Raw genomic sequence first — 12,841 nt, forward strand, 5'->3', positions numbered from 1 at the left:
TTGTCGAGCAGGGGGTTAAGTCTTCGGCTTCCATTTCGATTCTACGTCGTCTACCCCAGTATGTCCCTGTTGGCGGCTGGTAGGCCTCTCGGTACTTGCAGAGTGCATTGTAACGACATCACGGTAAGACCTAAGACCTCTGGTTTCGAAAACCCAACCCGACATACAAGTAACATCCGCAAAGGCTCATAGCCGCCAACGCCCTGCCAAGTTGACAGGTTCAGTTGTGGCGGCCAGTTTGCCATTCTTGACATCTACCACGGACAGCCCAATGGCACTTCGGAATTCGAAGGGTATTTTTGCCATCAACGGTGTGGTGTCAGCGCTCTGCTAATAACAGAGAGAGGCATCGATGCGGAGACGTTGGGGCGCTTGGGATCGTCACCCCGGAGGAAGGGGTCTCGGAGGCAACAGACAAGATCCGGGCGGAGCCAACCACCTCAATATTCAAGTTGAACCTCTGGAGTCAGCGAGTCATTGCCAGCCCTTCCGATTTCATTGTGGTGGACAAAGATGAAATTCCAAACAGCCGACGTCCACCGAGCTGCTCTAGACGGCACGACCATACATACTAGCTGCATCGGCTGTCCTGCACAGCACAAGACTGCAGAATACGAGTGGCGATCAGCCAGTGGGACGCCGGGAACAGCGATAGCTGTGCTTCTTACGGATACTCCCTACACATCATGGAACCCAGCAAGTGGTGTCAAGTCCCTCACAAAAGAGAAAAATGCTGGCGGTTGGGAGAACCCCACAGACTCACCCAGACGTTTCCCGGCAGGCCGATGGGTACAACCTTTTTACTCCTGAGTCTTGTCTCGCTACACAGAAAGTGCATGTTGCAGATGGTGGCCTCGTAAAGTTGTGCTAACAGGGAGCCAAGGGGAGGATTAAGAGGGGCTGGCTCTGTTTGGCGGCGAAGTTTACTGCACAACAAGGTGGTCTTGGCTCCATAACTTTCACGCCGCATTTTATGGAGAGCATCGAGACAGTTCCAGTGTTCTGCAACCTCGTAATCAACAATGGGTCTGGTCATCCGACCTGCAAAGTCGCACTCAAGTGGGAATCCGACTGGTTTGTCCTCGAATACGGAGGGATACGGTCTCGAGTCTCGATTCTCGATTACTCCGTGTGTCCGTATCTACGAATAGGCGCCACAGCTTCGAAGGAATAACCGGCAGGCAAGGTAGACACGGATTCGTCGTCGTCGTCGTCAGTATGTCTGGCATTTCGTGGGGATACGAACGAGCACAGGAATGTCTAGCTGACGCCGCTGACTGGATGAAGTGCCTACCTAAGCACGAGGCAGCTTCCACAAGACCAGTTGAGGTCGGGGTTGGAATTGAGCCAGGCAAGCCTTAGAGGAGGATTGCCGTGGGATCAGCAAAGATATGGCGAATGGCGAAGGGCGGACAGGCCGGGCCTTCCAATCTCAAACGGGTCCAGGGCTGCAATTAACGAGCCAAAAGTCGATAGAAGCCGTCACCGCAACCTCGGCAATGCTGCAAAGGCCTGCCTCTCGACACCTTGACTATTCTCTGCCATGTCTGCTGGCTCTTAAGACCGGCATTTGAGGATCTGCTGCGGATACAGAGGCACAGAGAATACACAGTATCGGATGGAATAATCAGATCGCTCGTTTCTTGCGGCAACGACGAGAGAAGGGCTTTGGAGTTTGAAGTCTGTATGGGTTTTCAGTGGGCTCGCGCGGTGCAAAGTTGCAGTTTGTGGAGAGGAGATTCATCTCCGGGCAACAATGGACACCCGATCTCGTTAGCGGCACAAGTAAGGAGACGCTAACAATCGTTTTAGTGCCATCGGTGCTGCAGACAAAGTGCAGACTGCAGTGTTGCAGCGCCGGCGACGCAAAAAGCCAATTGCCCCAGGCCATGGAATGGATGGATCCCTGCAGAGAGCGGCATGCTCCCACTGAACCCTTCCTCTGCTAAGCCTCAATATCCACCGAATAGAAACACAAGACCAAGACAGACCACGGGAGAGAGAGCCGCTACGAGAGCCACCCTCGAGGAAGCATTCACACACCAACCCGACCTTGCCATGGCCTGCCAATCCTGCTTTGCCCAATATCAAGAGTCTACGGAGTGCAGATAGAGGGCTTCTCTGACTTACCTAATTTTGAGGAAGAGGCACCCTAGGGCTCCAGAGACACAACCACAAACAACCATGCCTCCCTACCATTCAAGCGGGTCAATGGCAAGGGCGGCAAGAGACAGACATGCCAGACAGGTTGCGGGCTGGGTTCCCCTCACGTTATCAATATCCGCCCATCAGCAACCTGTGATTTTCGGTCAGACAAAAGTGGTGACTCTTCGTTCTGGAGATGGTGGCCTGTGGAGAGGCGCGCTGCCCTCGACGTCGAACGCCTCGTACCATAGTGTACAGATGCATTACAGGTGCATGGTGGGAAAAGACATTGAGAAGTGAGAAAAAAATCAAAAAAAAGTCAATGATTCTCCATCCGATCCCCAAGAGCAGGGGACGGGTTCATCCTGTGATTGGGCATCAGGGGGGGTGATGGGATGCCGATGAACAGACCCCAAACGAACCCTGGCCAATTTTTAGCTCCTTTTCTCGACCCTGGGACGTTTTCTCGAGAAACGGTATCTGTACGGAGTACATACGTACGGAGTACGGAGCACCACACCATCACGACCGCACAACCACCAGCAGGAAATACGCCGGGTGGCTGGCGTGGAGAACGTGCTAAACCCAATTCTGCCTGTTTTTCTCCTCGGTCCTCTTCGACAGTCAATCGGCTCCTCTCTATAGACTCCCATGCAAATGCCTGCCTGTGGATTATCGCAAGAGAGGTCCCATGGTGTTGTACCTGGGACCCCGGGCCTCCTTTATTTGGTGCCGTGCGGAATACCACGGATACTTCAATGTGGATTTGCGAATAGAAGCTTCCCGACAAGGCCCTGGTCCGAACGAGCAGACTACCACCTCGAATATGTGCTAGTCAACCTTAGTGCCCGCTTGGCAAAAGTCGTGCGTCCAGCTTGTCTGCTCCTTCTCACCTTCCTCCCCACGGCTCTGTGCCCCGGGGCTTTTTTGAATATGAACCGTCAACTTCTCTGACGATTCCCATTCCGCTTCTCTCCTCCTTTCTCCTCTCCCTTTTCCACCTTTCACCTCCCTCCTGAATCCCTCCGCGTGTGTCTGTATCGTCTTGTCTCGGTCTGTCGTTACACAGTTGAAGAACGTGTCTGCACATATATTTCACCCGAACCTTTTCATCCTCTCCCCCCCAGACTCTTCACATCTCAGTCGCTCCAGCATCGCCAGTTGCCAACATTATACACACGGCACAAAACAAACCGATTTTCCAGCCTCACTATCGCTACTAGTACCTTCTCGGCCAGACCAGTCCACTTTCGTCAGCAACGAAAGGGCTCCATTTTATTATTAGTGCGTAAGTCAAAACCGCCCATTCCTCAACGTCTCGTTCATAGCTCTGGCCTCCTTGGCCCGCCTGCCCGCCCCAATCACCCTAAATTGGGCCAAAAAGCCATGTGTTGTTGGCCCGAATAGGCGTTGGACATATCATCCCCTCTAGACCTTGGCCTGGCTTGGGGAGACTTTAGGAATGCAGCAAAAGGACCGCATAGGGACGAAAAGATGATGTCTATAAACATACACAAGGCGGGTTGCTGACCAGGAAACGCACTACAGTCGATATTAATATTTGAATCTTGTCAACTTTTCCTGAGAATCTTTCTCCCCTTCAACGACAACAACAACAACAACAACTTGCCCGTACATATACCCAAAAGGAATCCTTTTCGACACCGGTTCAGCATATACACATCCCCACAAATCACAATGCCTTCGTTCAAGAGCACCGTCTTCGCCGTTGCCGCGGCCTTTGTCGCCACGGCCCAGGCTGATTACTACGTCGAGCCCTCATCCGTTCCTCTGGCCACAAGAAGTACGAATTTGTTCCTCCTCTGTCCCCTCCGGAAACGCTTACCCGGTGGTTGGTGATTTGGCCAGTATGCTAACAGGAAACCTGCAGAGGCTTGGTGCGCCGACGAGAAGAACACATGCCCCATCATCTGCCAGCAGGTCGAGCCCCGGACGACCCTGGTGAACGACTGCGACCCTGTGAGTAGCCAACGCCATCAACAGTAAAACATGGAGGAGTCAAGCTGATCTCTTTCCCCCCCACACAGGAAACCCTCACCTACGGCTGCATCTGCGGCGACAAGAACCAGCCCAACATGACCGAGTACTCCCTCACCCTGCCCTACCACGTCTGCCAGGAGTACGGCAACCAGTGCGTCAAGGCCTGCGGCCTCGGCGCCAACCAGTGCTCGTCAAACTGCCGCCAGAACAACCCCTGCGGCGCCCAGAACCCCACCCGCCAGAACTCGACCTCCACCGCCGGCACGGCCACCGCCTCTGCGACGGCCTCCGAGACGAGCGGCGCCATCTACACCGGCCTCGGCGACTCCGGTTCCTCCTCCTCCGGCTCGTCGTCCGGCAGCGGTGCCGCGGCCCTGGAAATGGGTCGCAGCGCTGGCCTGGCTATCCTCGTCGGTAGCTTGATCGGCGGTGCTGCTCTCTTGCTCTAAGTCAGCACGCTACCGATTTGTTTCGGGAGATGAAAGAAAACAAAGAAGAGAAAAGAGACGGAAGCAGGAAGAATGGCGGAGGAAGAAGCGTCGTTAATTGCCGTGTGTTCTGTCACGTCCGCTCTTTTGAATACCCTCTTGCACAAAGCTTTTTATCACATGCTCGGCGTTTATGGGCGAGTTGTTTTGAATCATGGGCCTCTGGATCAACCAAACAAATAATGTCTTTTTAATACTTTCGGGCAGAACACACATAGGCAACGGAGCGGGGATGATCTGGGTTGGGCAAATCTGTCTTTAGCGTTGTGCGTCATCTTTCGCGGGAGCAGAGCAGAGCAGTAGCAGAAGAAAGATTGAAAGAGAGAAAAAAGAATGGAATCAGAAGCGGAGAAGCAGTTGAGCTTCATGAACAAGCAAGCAGGTCCCGTCGCTCGTAGTGATATCCTGGCTTGTCATCCCATCATCCCAATGAACTAGTGTTGCCTGGCGTCTCCGTTGTACCGGCGAGTCGCCGATGAATCCATCAGGTCTTATCTCATGGCTGAGCACGAGACCATCCGTCCCGTTCATCCCGTCTGAGGATCGTTCCCGTGATGTGGATTGTCCTAGATTGCAAGTAACATCAGATTAGCCTGCATAGACTACCATCGCCAGCAAGAGGCTCGGGATGGAGAACTGCGTTATGCGAGAGCCGTGGTAAAGGCAGCATCGGAATTTGCAGGTGTGACAGCATCGCGGGCACCAATGAGAGCCAGACAAACTTCAACACACATGTTCCGAAGACCTGTAAGTGGGCAGGCTGGATTATCGACAAGCCAGACAAGTCAAATAGGTGACCAGTAAGGCGCCGTCCAGGACTCCAGCCGGCCTGTGCCACATGCAAGTCTGATGCCGCCATACATACCGGAGCGGGGGTCACGGGGACCAGCATTCGGTAAGGTCAGCGCGAGCCAGGCCGGCCCCGATCTCGACGGCCTCGATTTGGGGCTGAGCTACGGAGTGCCTAAGGCTGGTCGAGGGGAAGACGAAGCAGGGTTGCTCGCATGTCATCGTGCAGGAATGTCGACCAGGCTTTTACACAAGTAGAAAACCAACTGCCCAGTGAGATTCTTTGGGGGCCGACAACCAGACGATCTAACACCAAACCCAGTGAACATCGGCCGGTGCAAGCTCATATCCTGGCGGGGAAGGTTTATGTGGAGGTAGGCGGGCGGGCTCGGTGTGTTGGTGAGCAGGGCCCGGTGCTACCTCGCCGATGTGCACCGTAACTCTTTCTGGGGCAGCTCCAGAATCCAGAGTCCAGACGGAACGAAGGTTGGCTCTCACATGCTAATCACCGGTCAATGCGCGTATGATGTAGAGACCAAGGTAGGTAGAGTGGGTAGCATCGAGTCCTTGGGTTCCAATGTCCAGTGGTGGAACAGTCAAGTCTGCATCGGTTCGAGGTTTGGAGGCGGATTTAGGGCCGTCGGAGGAGCCCCCGGATGGTGAAATCAATGATATCGATCCAATGGTGGGCAAGGAAGGCGCGGTAAAAAGGCGGTAAACGCGAGGAGAATCCCTGCGTGAGCCGGCGTTGATTGGATGTTTTCTGTCTCGGGGCCTTGAGGAGCGAAGAAACGGGTGAGGAGCTTGGGGCGTTTGGGAGCTGGTGTGTTTTAATAGGGTCCTTTTTGAGATTTTTGTTGAACGCCGAGATGGGCGGGGCCGTATGAGCGTAAATCGGCTGCAGTGGTGCGGTCGTCGCAGTCCGTCAGACCTCCGATTTGTGCGTGTCGAGGATCAGATGGGCCCATGTGATTTCCTGCAGGGGAAATATGGCGAGAGGACGTGGATGTCTCGCAATTGGGGTGTGCTGTGGTTTCTGTCAGTAACGTGGGCGTGGATTTTATGATGTAAGTGCCAAAGTGATGTAGTTGGCATTGAAAGCGGTGATGGATGATGATGGTAGAGGTGAAGTTGAATGCGTCTTGAGGTACGAGAATGGAAGGAGAAGACGAGGACCGAGGAGAGAAATCACGAGCTTCCTTTCCCGGTGGACTTCAAACTTGGTACCTTAGGTACCTAGGTAGGTACGGAGTAAGGTACTTGGGAGTTGGGACTGGGACTTGGGGTACGTATCCGCCGACGTGCTTCTTCCTGCTGCGGCGGTGGGCTGGAGCCGCTGGATTGACGCACGTCGACGGCCGCGTACCTACGGCAAACTGAGCCTCCCTCCTTCCGCCCCTCGCCCCGGCCGCCCCAGGCCTCTGGACAAAGTTGAGGTGCATCTGATTTGTTCCCGAAAGAGAAGCTTGTGCCTGCGGTGCGTGCCATTTGCTGCTGGTCGCAACCGCAAATCCACTTCATCTGCCTGACCCCGGCCACTTTTTCACCCCTAATAAAAAAAGAATTAGAAAAAAAAGAGAGAGGCAGAGAGACACCTGGACGGGAGCCAACGGCACGGCCTGCCTTATGATGCGAACTCAATAAGGTACTTCCTTACTTACCTTACCTACCTTACGCACCTTCGATCCCAAGTCTGCACTGCACGTCAACTTGCGGTGGAAGCCGAGCAATCCTCTTGTGCCTCCCGTCCTCCATTTACCTTTGGCCCTCTGCTTAATACCTCCTCCATCCCCTCCTTTCCCCACGGCCGTTGTTACATCCCACTCTCCTGCCTCTGGCACTCCTCCTCAACCTTCCCCCTCCATCTCCTTCCCCCCGCCGCAACCTGAGATTCTACATCGATTGGATTTTGTGTCTCTGACGCAATTCTTCGCAGCCATGGGCGCCGCAACTTCAGACAGTAAGCACGAACCCTCTTCCCCCAAAGACTGACCTCGCCGTATGCGCCAGGGCACCTGGATGGCCTCGGCGTCACCTTCAAAGTGCGCGCGTACAATTGATGGCAATAGAGCTTGTCTGGGAGCTATGGTGGAACCTCATACGTGGACGACAGCTAACAATCCATCTTACAGGAACTGCTGCCGCCGAATGCATTTCGGACGATGCCCTCATCCACCTCAAGTCCTACAAATACTCGGCCGTCGACAAGTCGCCCATCTCCAACTACATCCTCCGACCCTACGTGCGTAGCCTCTCCGACCATCTGTTCCCCTCCTACCCGCCGCTGCCCCGCGCCGTCCGAGCGGCCTCGACCTCAGCATTTCTCCAACATATTGCTAACCAAGCCTCATCGTAGTGGAATGCTGCCGTCGAGCTTCTGCCGCTATGGCTGGCACCGAATATGGTCACTCTGCTGGGCTTCTTCATGATCCTCGGAAACATTGGCCTCCTGGTCATTTTCATGCCTGACTTGGTAGGACCGGTAAGTCAAGCTCGAGTTCCCAGCCAAAGTCAGACGTCCGCAGGTCTGGACAGTCCGGCTAATTCGCGTGTCAATAGGGCCCTTCATGGCTATACTACAGCTTCGCTTTCGGTCTCTTCATGTACCAGACGATGGACAACCTCGACGGCAAGCAAGCGCGACGCACCGGAACCTCGAGCGGACTTGGCGAGCTCTTCGACCACGGCATTGACTCCCTGAACTGCACCCTGGCCAGTCTTCTCGAGACTGCTGCCATGGGCCTCGGCACTTCCAAGTCTGGAGTCTTTACGGCCCTTGTCCCATGCCTGCCCATGTTCTTCTCGACTTGGGAGACATACCACACCCACACTCTCTACCTGGGCAGGATCAACGGTCCAACCGAAGGTATTCTGATCGCCTGCAGCGTCATGGTTGTCTCTGGAATCTACGGCCCTGGCATCTGGACCGAGCCCATCATCAACATCCTTGGCGACAAGGCCGAACAGCATCTCTATGGCTTCCACTACCTGCTGGGAGACTACTCGATTCGGGACATCTGGATTGCCATGATCGTCTTCTCGCTCTTCGCAACCCACATCCCCTTCTGCGTTCTCCACGTTATTCAGGCCCGCCGCTCGCGCGGTGAGCCCGTAGCCCCTGTCTTCCTCGAGTGGACGCCCATGACAGTGTACACCCTTGCTATTGGCGCCTGGGTCTACTCGCCGTACTCGGCCATTCGTAGCGATAACCACCTTGTTCTCTTCTGCGTCACCATGGCCTTCGTATTCGGCCGCTTGACTACGAAGATGATTCTCGCTCACCTCACGAAGCAGCCTTTCCCTTACTGGACCGTCATGCTTGTGCCCCTTGTTGGTGGTGCTGCGCTTGCCAACCTTCCACGTCTGGGCCTTCCGGGCATCAGTGCCCAGACTGAGCTGTACTATCTGTACGGCTACTTCGTCTTCTCGGCCGTCGTCTACTTCCGCTGGGCATACCTGGTCATCACGAGTATTTGCAACTTCCTCGGCATCAACGCTCTGACTATTCCCAAGGAGAAGCAGCTCGCGAACAAGCAAGCTATTGCTGCCGCCAAGGCACCGCCTCTGACCAATGGTCTGATGAACGGCATGAAGAAGGATTAAGCCAGGGCTCTTTCAGCAGCTCAACTTTGCGGGTCGTTTAGCTGGTCAAAGGTTTTCACTACGACAATGAGCAAAGATGCCAGAGGTGAGAGGCGAGGGTTAGGGTCGATGTTGAGATGGAGTGAAATGACGGATTTCGAGTAAATGAATTACAGCAAGCCTGAATGCGGCTTTGATGGAAAGTCGCGCTTTTTTTGCATGGATGTCGGCGTTGCTGGAGGCTGATCCACTTTCAACATGGCATGCACTTATTACTGGCGCTTTTTGGGTGAGCAAAGCCATGGAAATCGGCTTGGCTCGATTGAGTTATAGGCACTTTTCTAGTACGAGGACTTAAGCAGTCCGTTGCATAATATCAACTTCAACTTCAACTTCAACTTCAATCTCGATTTCATCATTACGTATTGGTTGGCTCTTCAACGGGTCATGTCTAAAAGTGATTCTGAACATTCGAAACCTCCCTGTGATGTGTAACTCTAAGATGCGCATGTCTGAGACGACTCACAGCCGTATCTTGTGGTCAGGTAGATGTCATGGGCGGATTATCACTGGTATGACCTTGACAGAAATTGTAGTCTCACGATTAAAAGTTAACTAAGACGACTTGGTCAAGGAAGCAAGGTCCAAGAAACAAAGAGTACTCTATTGGCCACATCCCTGCCTGCTTAGGTACATTGAATCACACTACATGCAGCTCTAAAAGACTTGTTCTTTGTTACAAGGACTTGCCTTTTCCGGTTCGATCGATTGTGTGGACCTGCAGGGCGGATCACGGATCATGCTAATGCGAGACGTTTGGGAGATTGGCTCGAGAGACATGCTCTCGATAAGTGCAATCTTTCAAGTGCAAATCGGTGTAAATCAACAATGGCTCTCATAGCGTTCGCGCTTTTGTAGTAGTGCCGTATGAAACTGCAAATACGTCCGCCACAGCTTGCGACGAACGATGAGGTCCGTTAATAGATGTCAATTCTTCTTTGTCATTATCGCTTTAGAGTGATCATGGGAATGCCATTTTTTACCCCTGAGATTTCTTTGAAGCAAGATCGAACAAGCTCGAGAAAAGCCAGCAGAGAGACCACAACAAGTCACTGGGTATGGTCGCAATTCCGCAGTATGCTCACTCTGTTCGGCCGTTGAATGCCAGTACCGGCTTGCAAATACCGCGATACTCTCCAATGCCTAATTATAGATCTCAGGTGATCCCGTGCACTCATTCTTTACATTCCTGTTGTTATCACTTTCCCTTGCTTCCCAAGACATCTCAATGGTCAGTCAATTCACGATAGACTGCGTTGAACGCGATTTTCCAGAACACGAGAACTCAAAATACATGCCTCAATTAATGTATCATCAAACCGGTGAAACTCTTGTACATCTATGTCTACAACCTTGAAAGTAGTTTCCATTCTCTCAGTTGCGGAAATAATGCCAACATGTGACAAAGCGCATATGGTGAGTCGGACATTGTAGTTTCCGTTTTCACCAGCCTCACATTGCAGGTCAGTCCGCGTTCTGTACAGCTAGCTGCCACTTGTTCCCATGATCTCAAAGCCTCCTTACTCAACTTGAGCTGCCATGTCGCTATAACGGTAAGAAATGGCGAGCCTCTCCAAACGTGGTATCTCAGAATAAATCCCTCACGGGCGCCCGGGGCCCAAATTTCCATTTTCTTGAGTAAGGGCATGCGCAGAGCAGCCCTGCTTGCCTGAAGAAGCAGACGATCTAGAGCTGACGGGCTGGTTACTAGGTCTCCAATACATGTCGTTAGGGCTAAATTTGTAAGGGCTGGCCAGGCTCGAAGACTATCTGATAGCTCAGTGGTATTCTCCGGTATATCCCTTGACGAATGCCGGAAGAAGTCTGTAGCATCAACAGCGTGACAGAGAGTAAGAAACCGGAGCCGATAGCTTGCGTTGACCGCCGAAGATACAAGGTCGTCATTGCGCATCCGAAGAAAACGCGGGCTTCCGTTAAGTTTAGACTGCGCTTCCCAAACATGTACTGAACTTATCGTGGAAATTTTGGCCGCACGGTCGAGTAGCATGATCATTGCCTCGTCGCGGGGGAATTGTTCGTATTGAGCTATCGCGTGCCATGGCTCGTAGCTGACAGTCCTGAGACGGCAAAGACTACCAAGAACTTTCGCAAGCAATGCCTCCGACATACTTCTGTAGCAATATTGGTTTACGAAAAGCTTTCTGACGATGGGGACCTGAGCAAGCTTGAGAGTGCCGGAACTGGTGTTCAATAAGTTGCCGAGGAGACGCTGTTTCGACTTTGAGGAGTATATGCGTCTGCGATCATGTTGACTCGCCTCGGCGCGATGGTCCCAGGGGTGGCCTGAATCACTCGGAGAGCTGGCGCTCAACCTTAATTTGACGCCACATTTCGGCGTAGACCATGTTGAAAGAGAGATGAATAACTTTTTTAGCGCTTGACTGAAGAGCTTGTTGTTCGTTCTGATCGTGTCTCGGGTCTCTGGTTCGTCGAACTTGTTCACGTTATCGTATTCGTCAAGGCTGACGTGGAGTAGTATCTCCTTGACTAGATCTCTTCGATAACCGTGAACAAAAGAGCTTAGATTATCGATGTCGGAACCAGGATACCGAAGCCTCAGGCGTTGGAAAATCCGCGCTTCGAAGAAGGCTTGCCATTCCCTTGAGACGCTTGCCCAGTCCGACAAATCGTGTCCTTTATATCCGATTTCAACTTGCTCGAGGATCATCAGTCGAATCTCTGGAGGCAAGATTGCCCAGCGAATGTGATTGTTGACATATTCAAACGAGTATGTGATTTTCGAACGAAGCTTCATTTTCTAGCTAGGTTGCTCAAAGTGAGGCTGGGTTGTTGAGTGCTGGGATGTTGAAATTGACAAGAGGGAGCCGACGGACAAGTTTTGTTGCTGTCAAGGGCCCAGAGAGAGCTGTTTGCGGCAGGGAGTTGTACGAAGCGGAATTCACTCAGTGAACAGAAGAAAATTTCTTGGGCTCTTGCTTGAAATAGCAAATAAGGTTGCTCCCAGATCACTTAGCTGATCGATTTGGCCATCCGGGTCTTGCATCTCTCTACATCAGTTAGCTGAGATACTCAGTGTTGTCTAACTTTTGTGAACATTTGTGGCACAAAAGCATGATATCAGAACATGATGATGTACAAGGCCGGCCCAACGGTACGTGCGACAACAGGACCAAAGAATGAGCGCTATTTGTAGGAGCTGAACAAGATCCTGGGGACGTCTCTCATGCATTCATGTTATGGAACGTGTGTAAAGAATGGGATCAAGAGAATGTTGAGTAGTTTGCAACTTTGCCCCTTTTCACCAGCAGAGGAACGCTATTATTCTACCGCAAACTGGCTCACAACAAGAAGATGGGCTATGGTAAGAGGAGCGATAGTCCTGATTGGCCAGTACACGGCGCTGTTATATCACGATCGTTTGCTGCGCCATGGTCGAATGATTACATAGTTTTGGTCAGTATGGCGGACGGGACACTTACCTCTGTGGCACAATGTCATCTTCCTAGTATCTTGCCGAGTTTTGCAAAAGGCTTCAGAGAATGGTGTTGGCGAGGCCATATATTCCCACCTGTCGACGTTTCAGACGAGAATGTGTTCACATGTAGCACTGATATTGTCACGAGTTATGGCACGCAGCAATGGGCATACGGAGTGTGGTAAAAGTGGCTTAACATATTAAAGTAGAAATAGACAAAAGGAAAAGGTCTATATACACGATGTCTGAGATAGACACGTGATTCAGCACGTGACGGGCACTTCGTGAGATGCGGTTACTATCCCTGTTACGTGACACA

The 12,841-nt window shown here is 52.4% G+C and overlaps 5 protein-coding genes across 5 annotated transcripts; 4 read left to right on the top strand and 1 right to left on the bottom strand.

Moving 5' to 3' along the window:
* Nucleotides 1-352: 352 nt before the first annotated feature.
* CABS01_14095 (uncharacterized protein) lies at nt 353-517 on the top strand (the record flags this gene model as incomplete). Its single annotated transcript, XM_060547435.1, has 1 exon — nt 353-517. One exon carries the CDS (start codon nt 353-355, stop codon nt 515-517), a length of 165 nt encoding a protein of 54 aa, XP_060393785.1.
* A 2,279-nt stretch (nt 518-2,796) lies between these two features.
* CABS01_14096 (uncharacterized protein) lies at nt 2,797-3,099 on the top strand (the record flags this gene model as incomplete). Its single annotated transcript, XM_060547436.1, has 1 exon — nt 2,797-3,099. One exon carries the CDS (start codon nt 2,797-2,799, stop codon nt 3,097-3,099), a length of 303 nt encoding a protein of 100 aa, XP_060393786.1.
* Nucleotides 3,100-3,843: 744 nt separating this feature from the next.
* Nucleotides 3,844-4,595, top strand: CABS01_14097 (uncharacterized protein; the record flags this gene model as incomplete). Its single annotated transcript, XM_060547437.1, has 3 exons — nt 3,844-3,949; nt 4,037-4,125; nt 4,194-4,595. The coding sequence occupies 3 exons, from the start codon at nt 3,844-3,846 to the stop codon at nt 4,593-4,595; spliced, it is 597 nt and encodes a 198-aa protein (XP_060393787.1).
* A 2,766-nt stretch (nt 4,596-7,361) lies between these two features.
* On the top strand, nt 7,362-9,026 carry CABS01_14098 (CDP-alcohol phosphatidyltransferase; the record flags this gene model as incomplete). The annotated part of the gene is made up of 4 exons (XM_060547438.1): nt 7,362-7,383; nt 7,556-7,665; nt 7,780-7,905; nt 7,983-9,026. The coding sequence occupies 4 exons, from the start codon at nt 7,362-7,364 to the stop codon at nt 9,024-9,026; spliced, it is 1,302 nt and encodes a 433-aa protein (XP_060393788.1).
* Nucleotides 9,027-10,410: 1,384 nt separating this feature from the next.
* Nucleotides 10,411-11,841, bottom strand: CABS01_14099 (uncharacterized protein; the record flags this gene model as incomplete). Its single annotated transcript, XM_060547439.1, has 1 exon — nt 10,411-11,841. One exon carries the CDS (start codon nt 11,839-11,841, stop codon nt 10,411-10,413), a length of 1,431 nt encoding a protein of 476 aa, XP_060393789.1.
* Between the last annotated feature and the right edge of the window lie 1,000 nt (nt 11,842-12,841).

The sequence above is a fragment of the Colletotrichum abscissum genome (assembly GCF_030869225.1).
Source record: "Colletotrichum abscissum strain IMI 504890 chromosome Unknown Scaffold_50.1, whole genome shotgun sequence".
Classification (NCBI taxonomy): domain Eukaryota; kingdom Fungi; phylum Ascomycota; class Sordariomycetes; order Glomerellales; family Glomerellaceae; genus Colletotrichum; species Colletotrichum abscissum.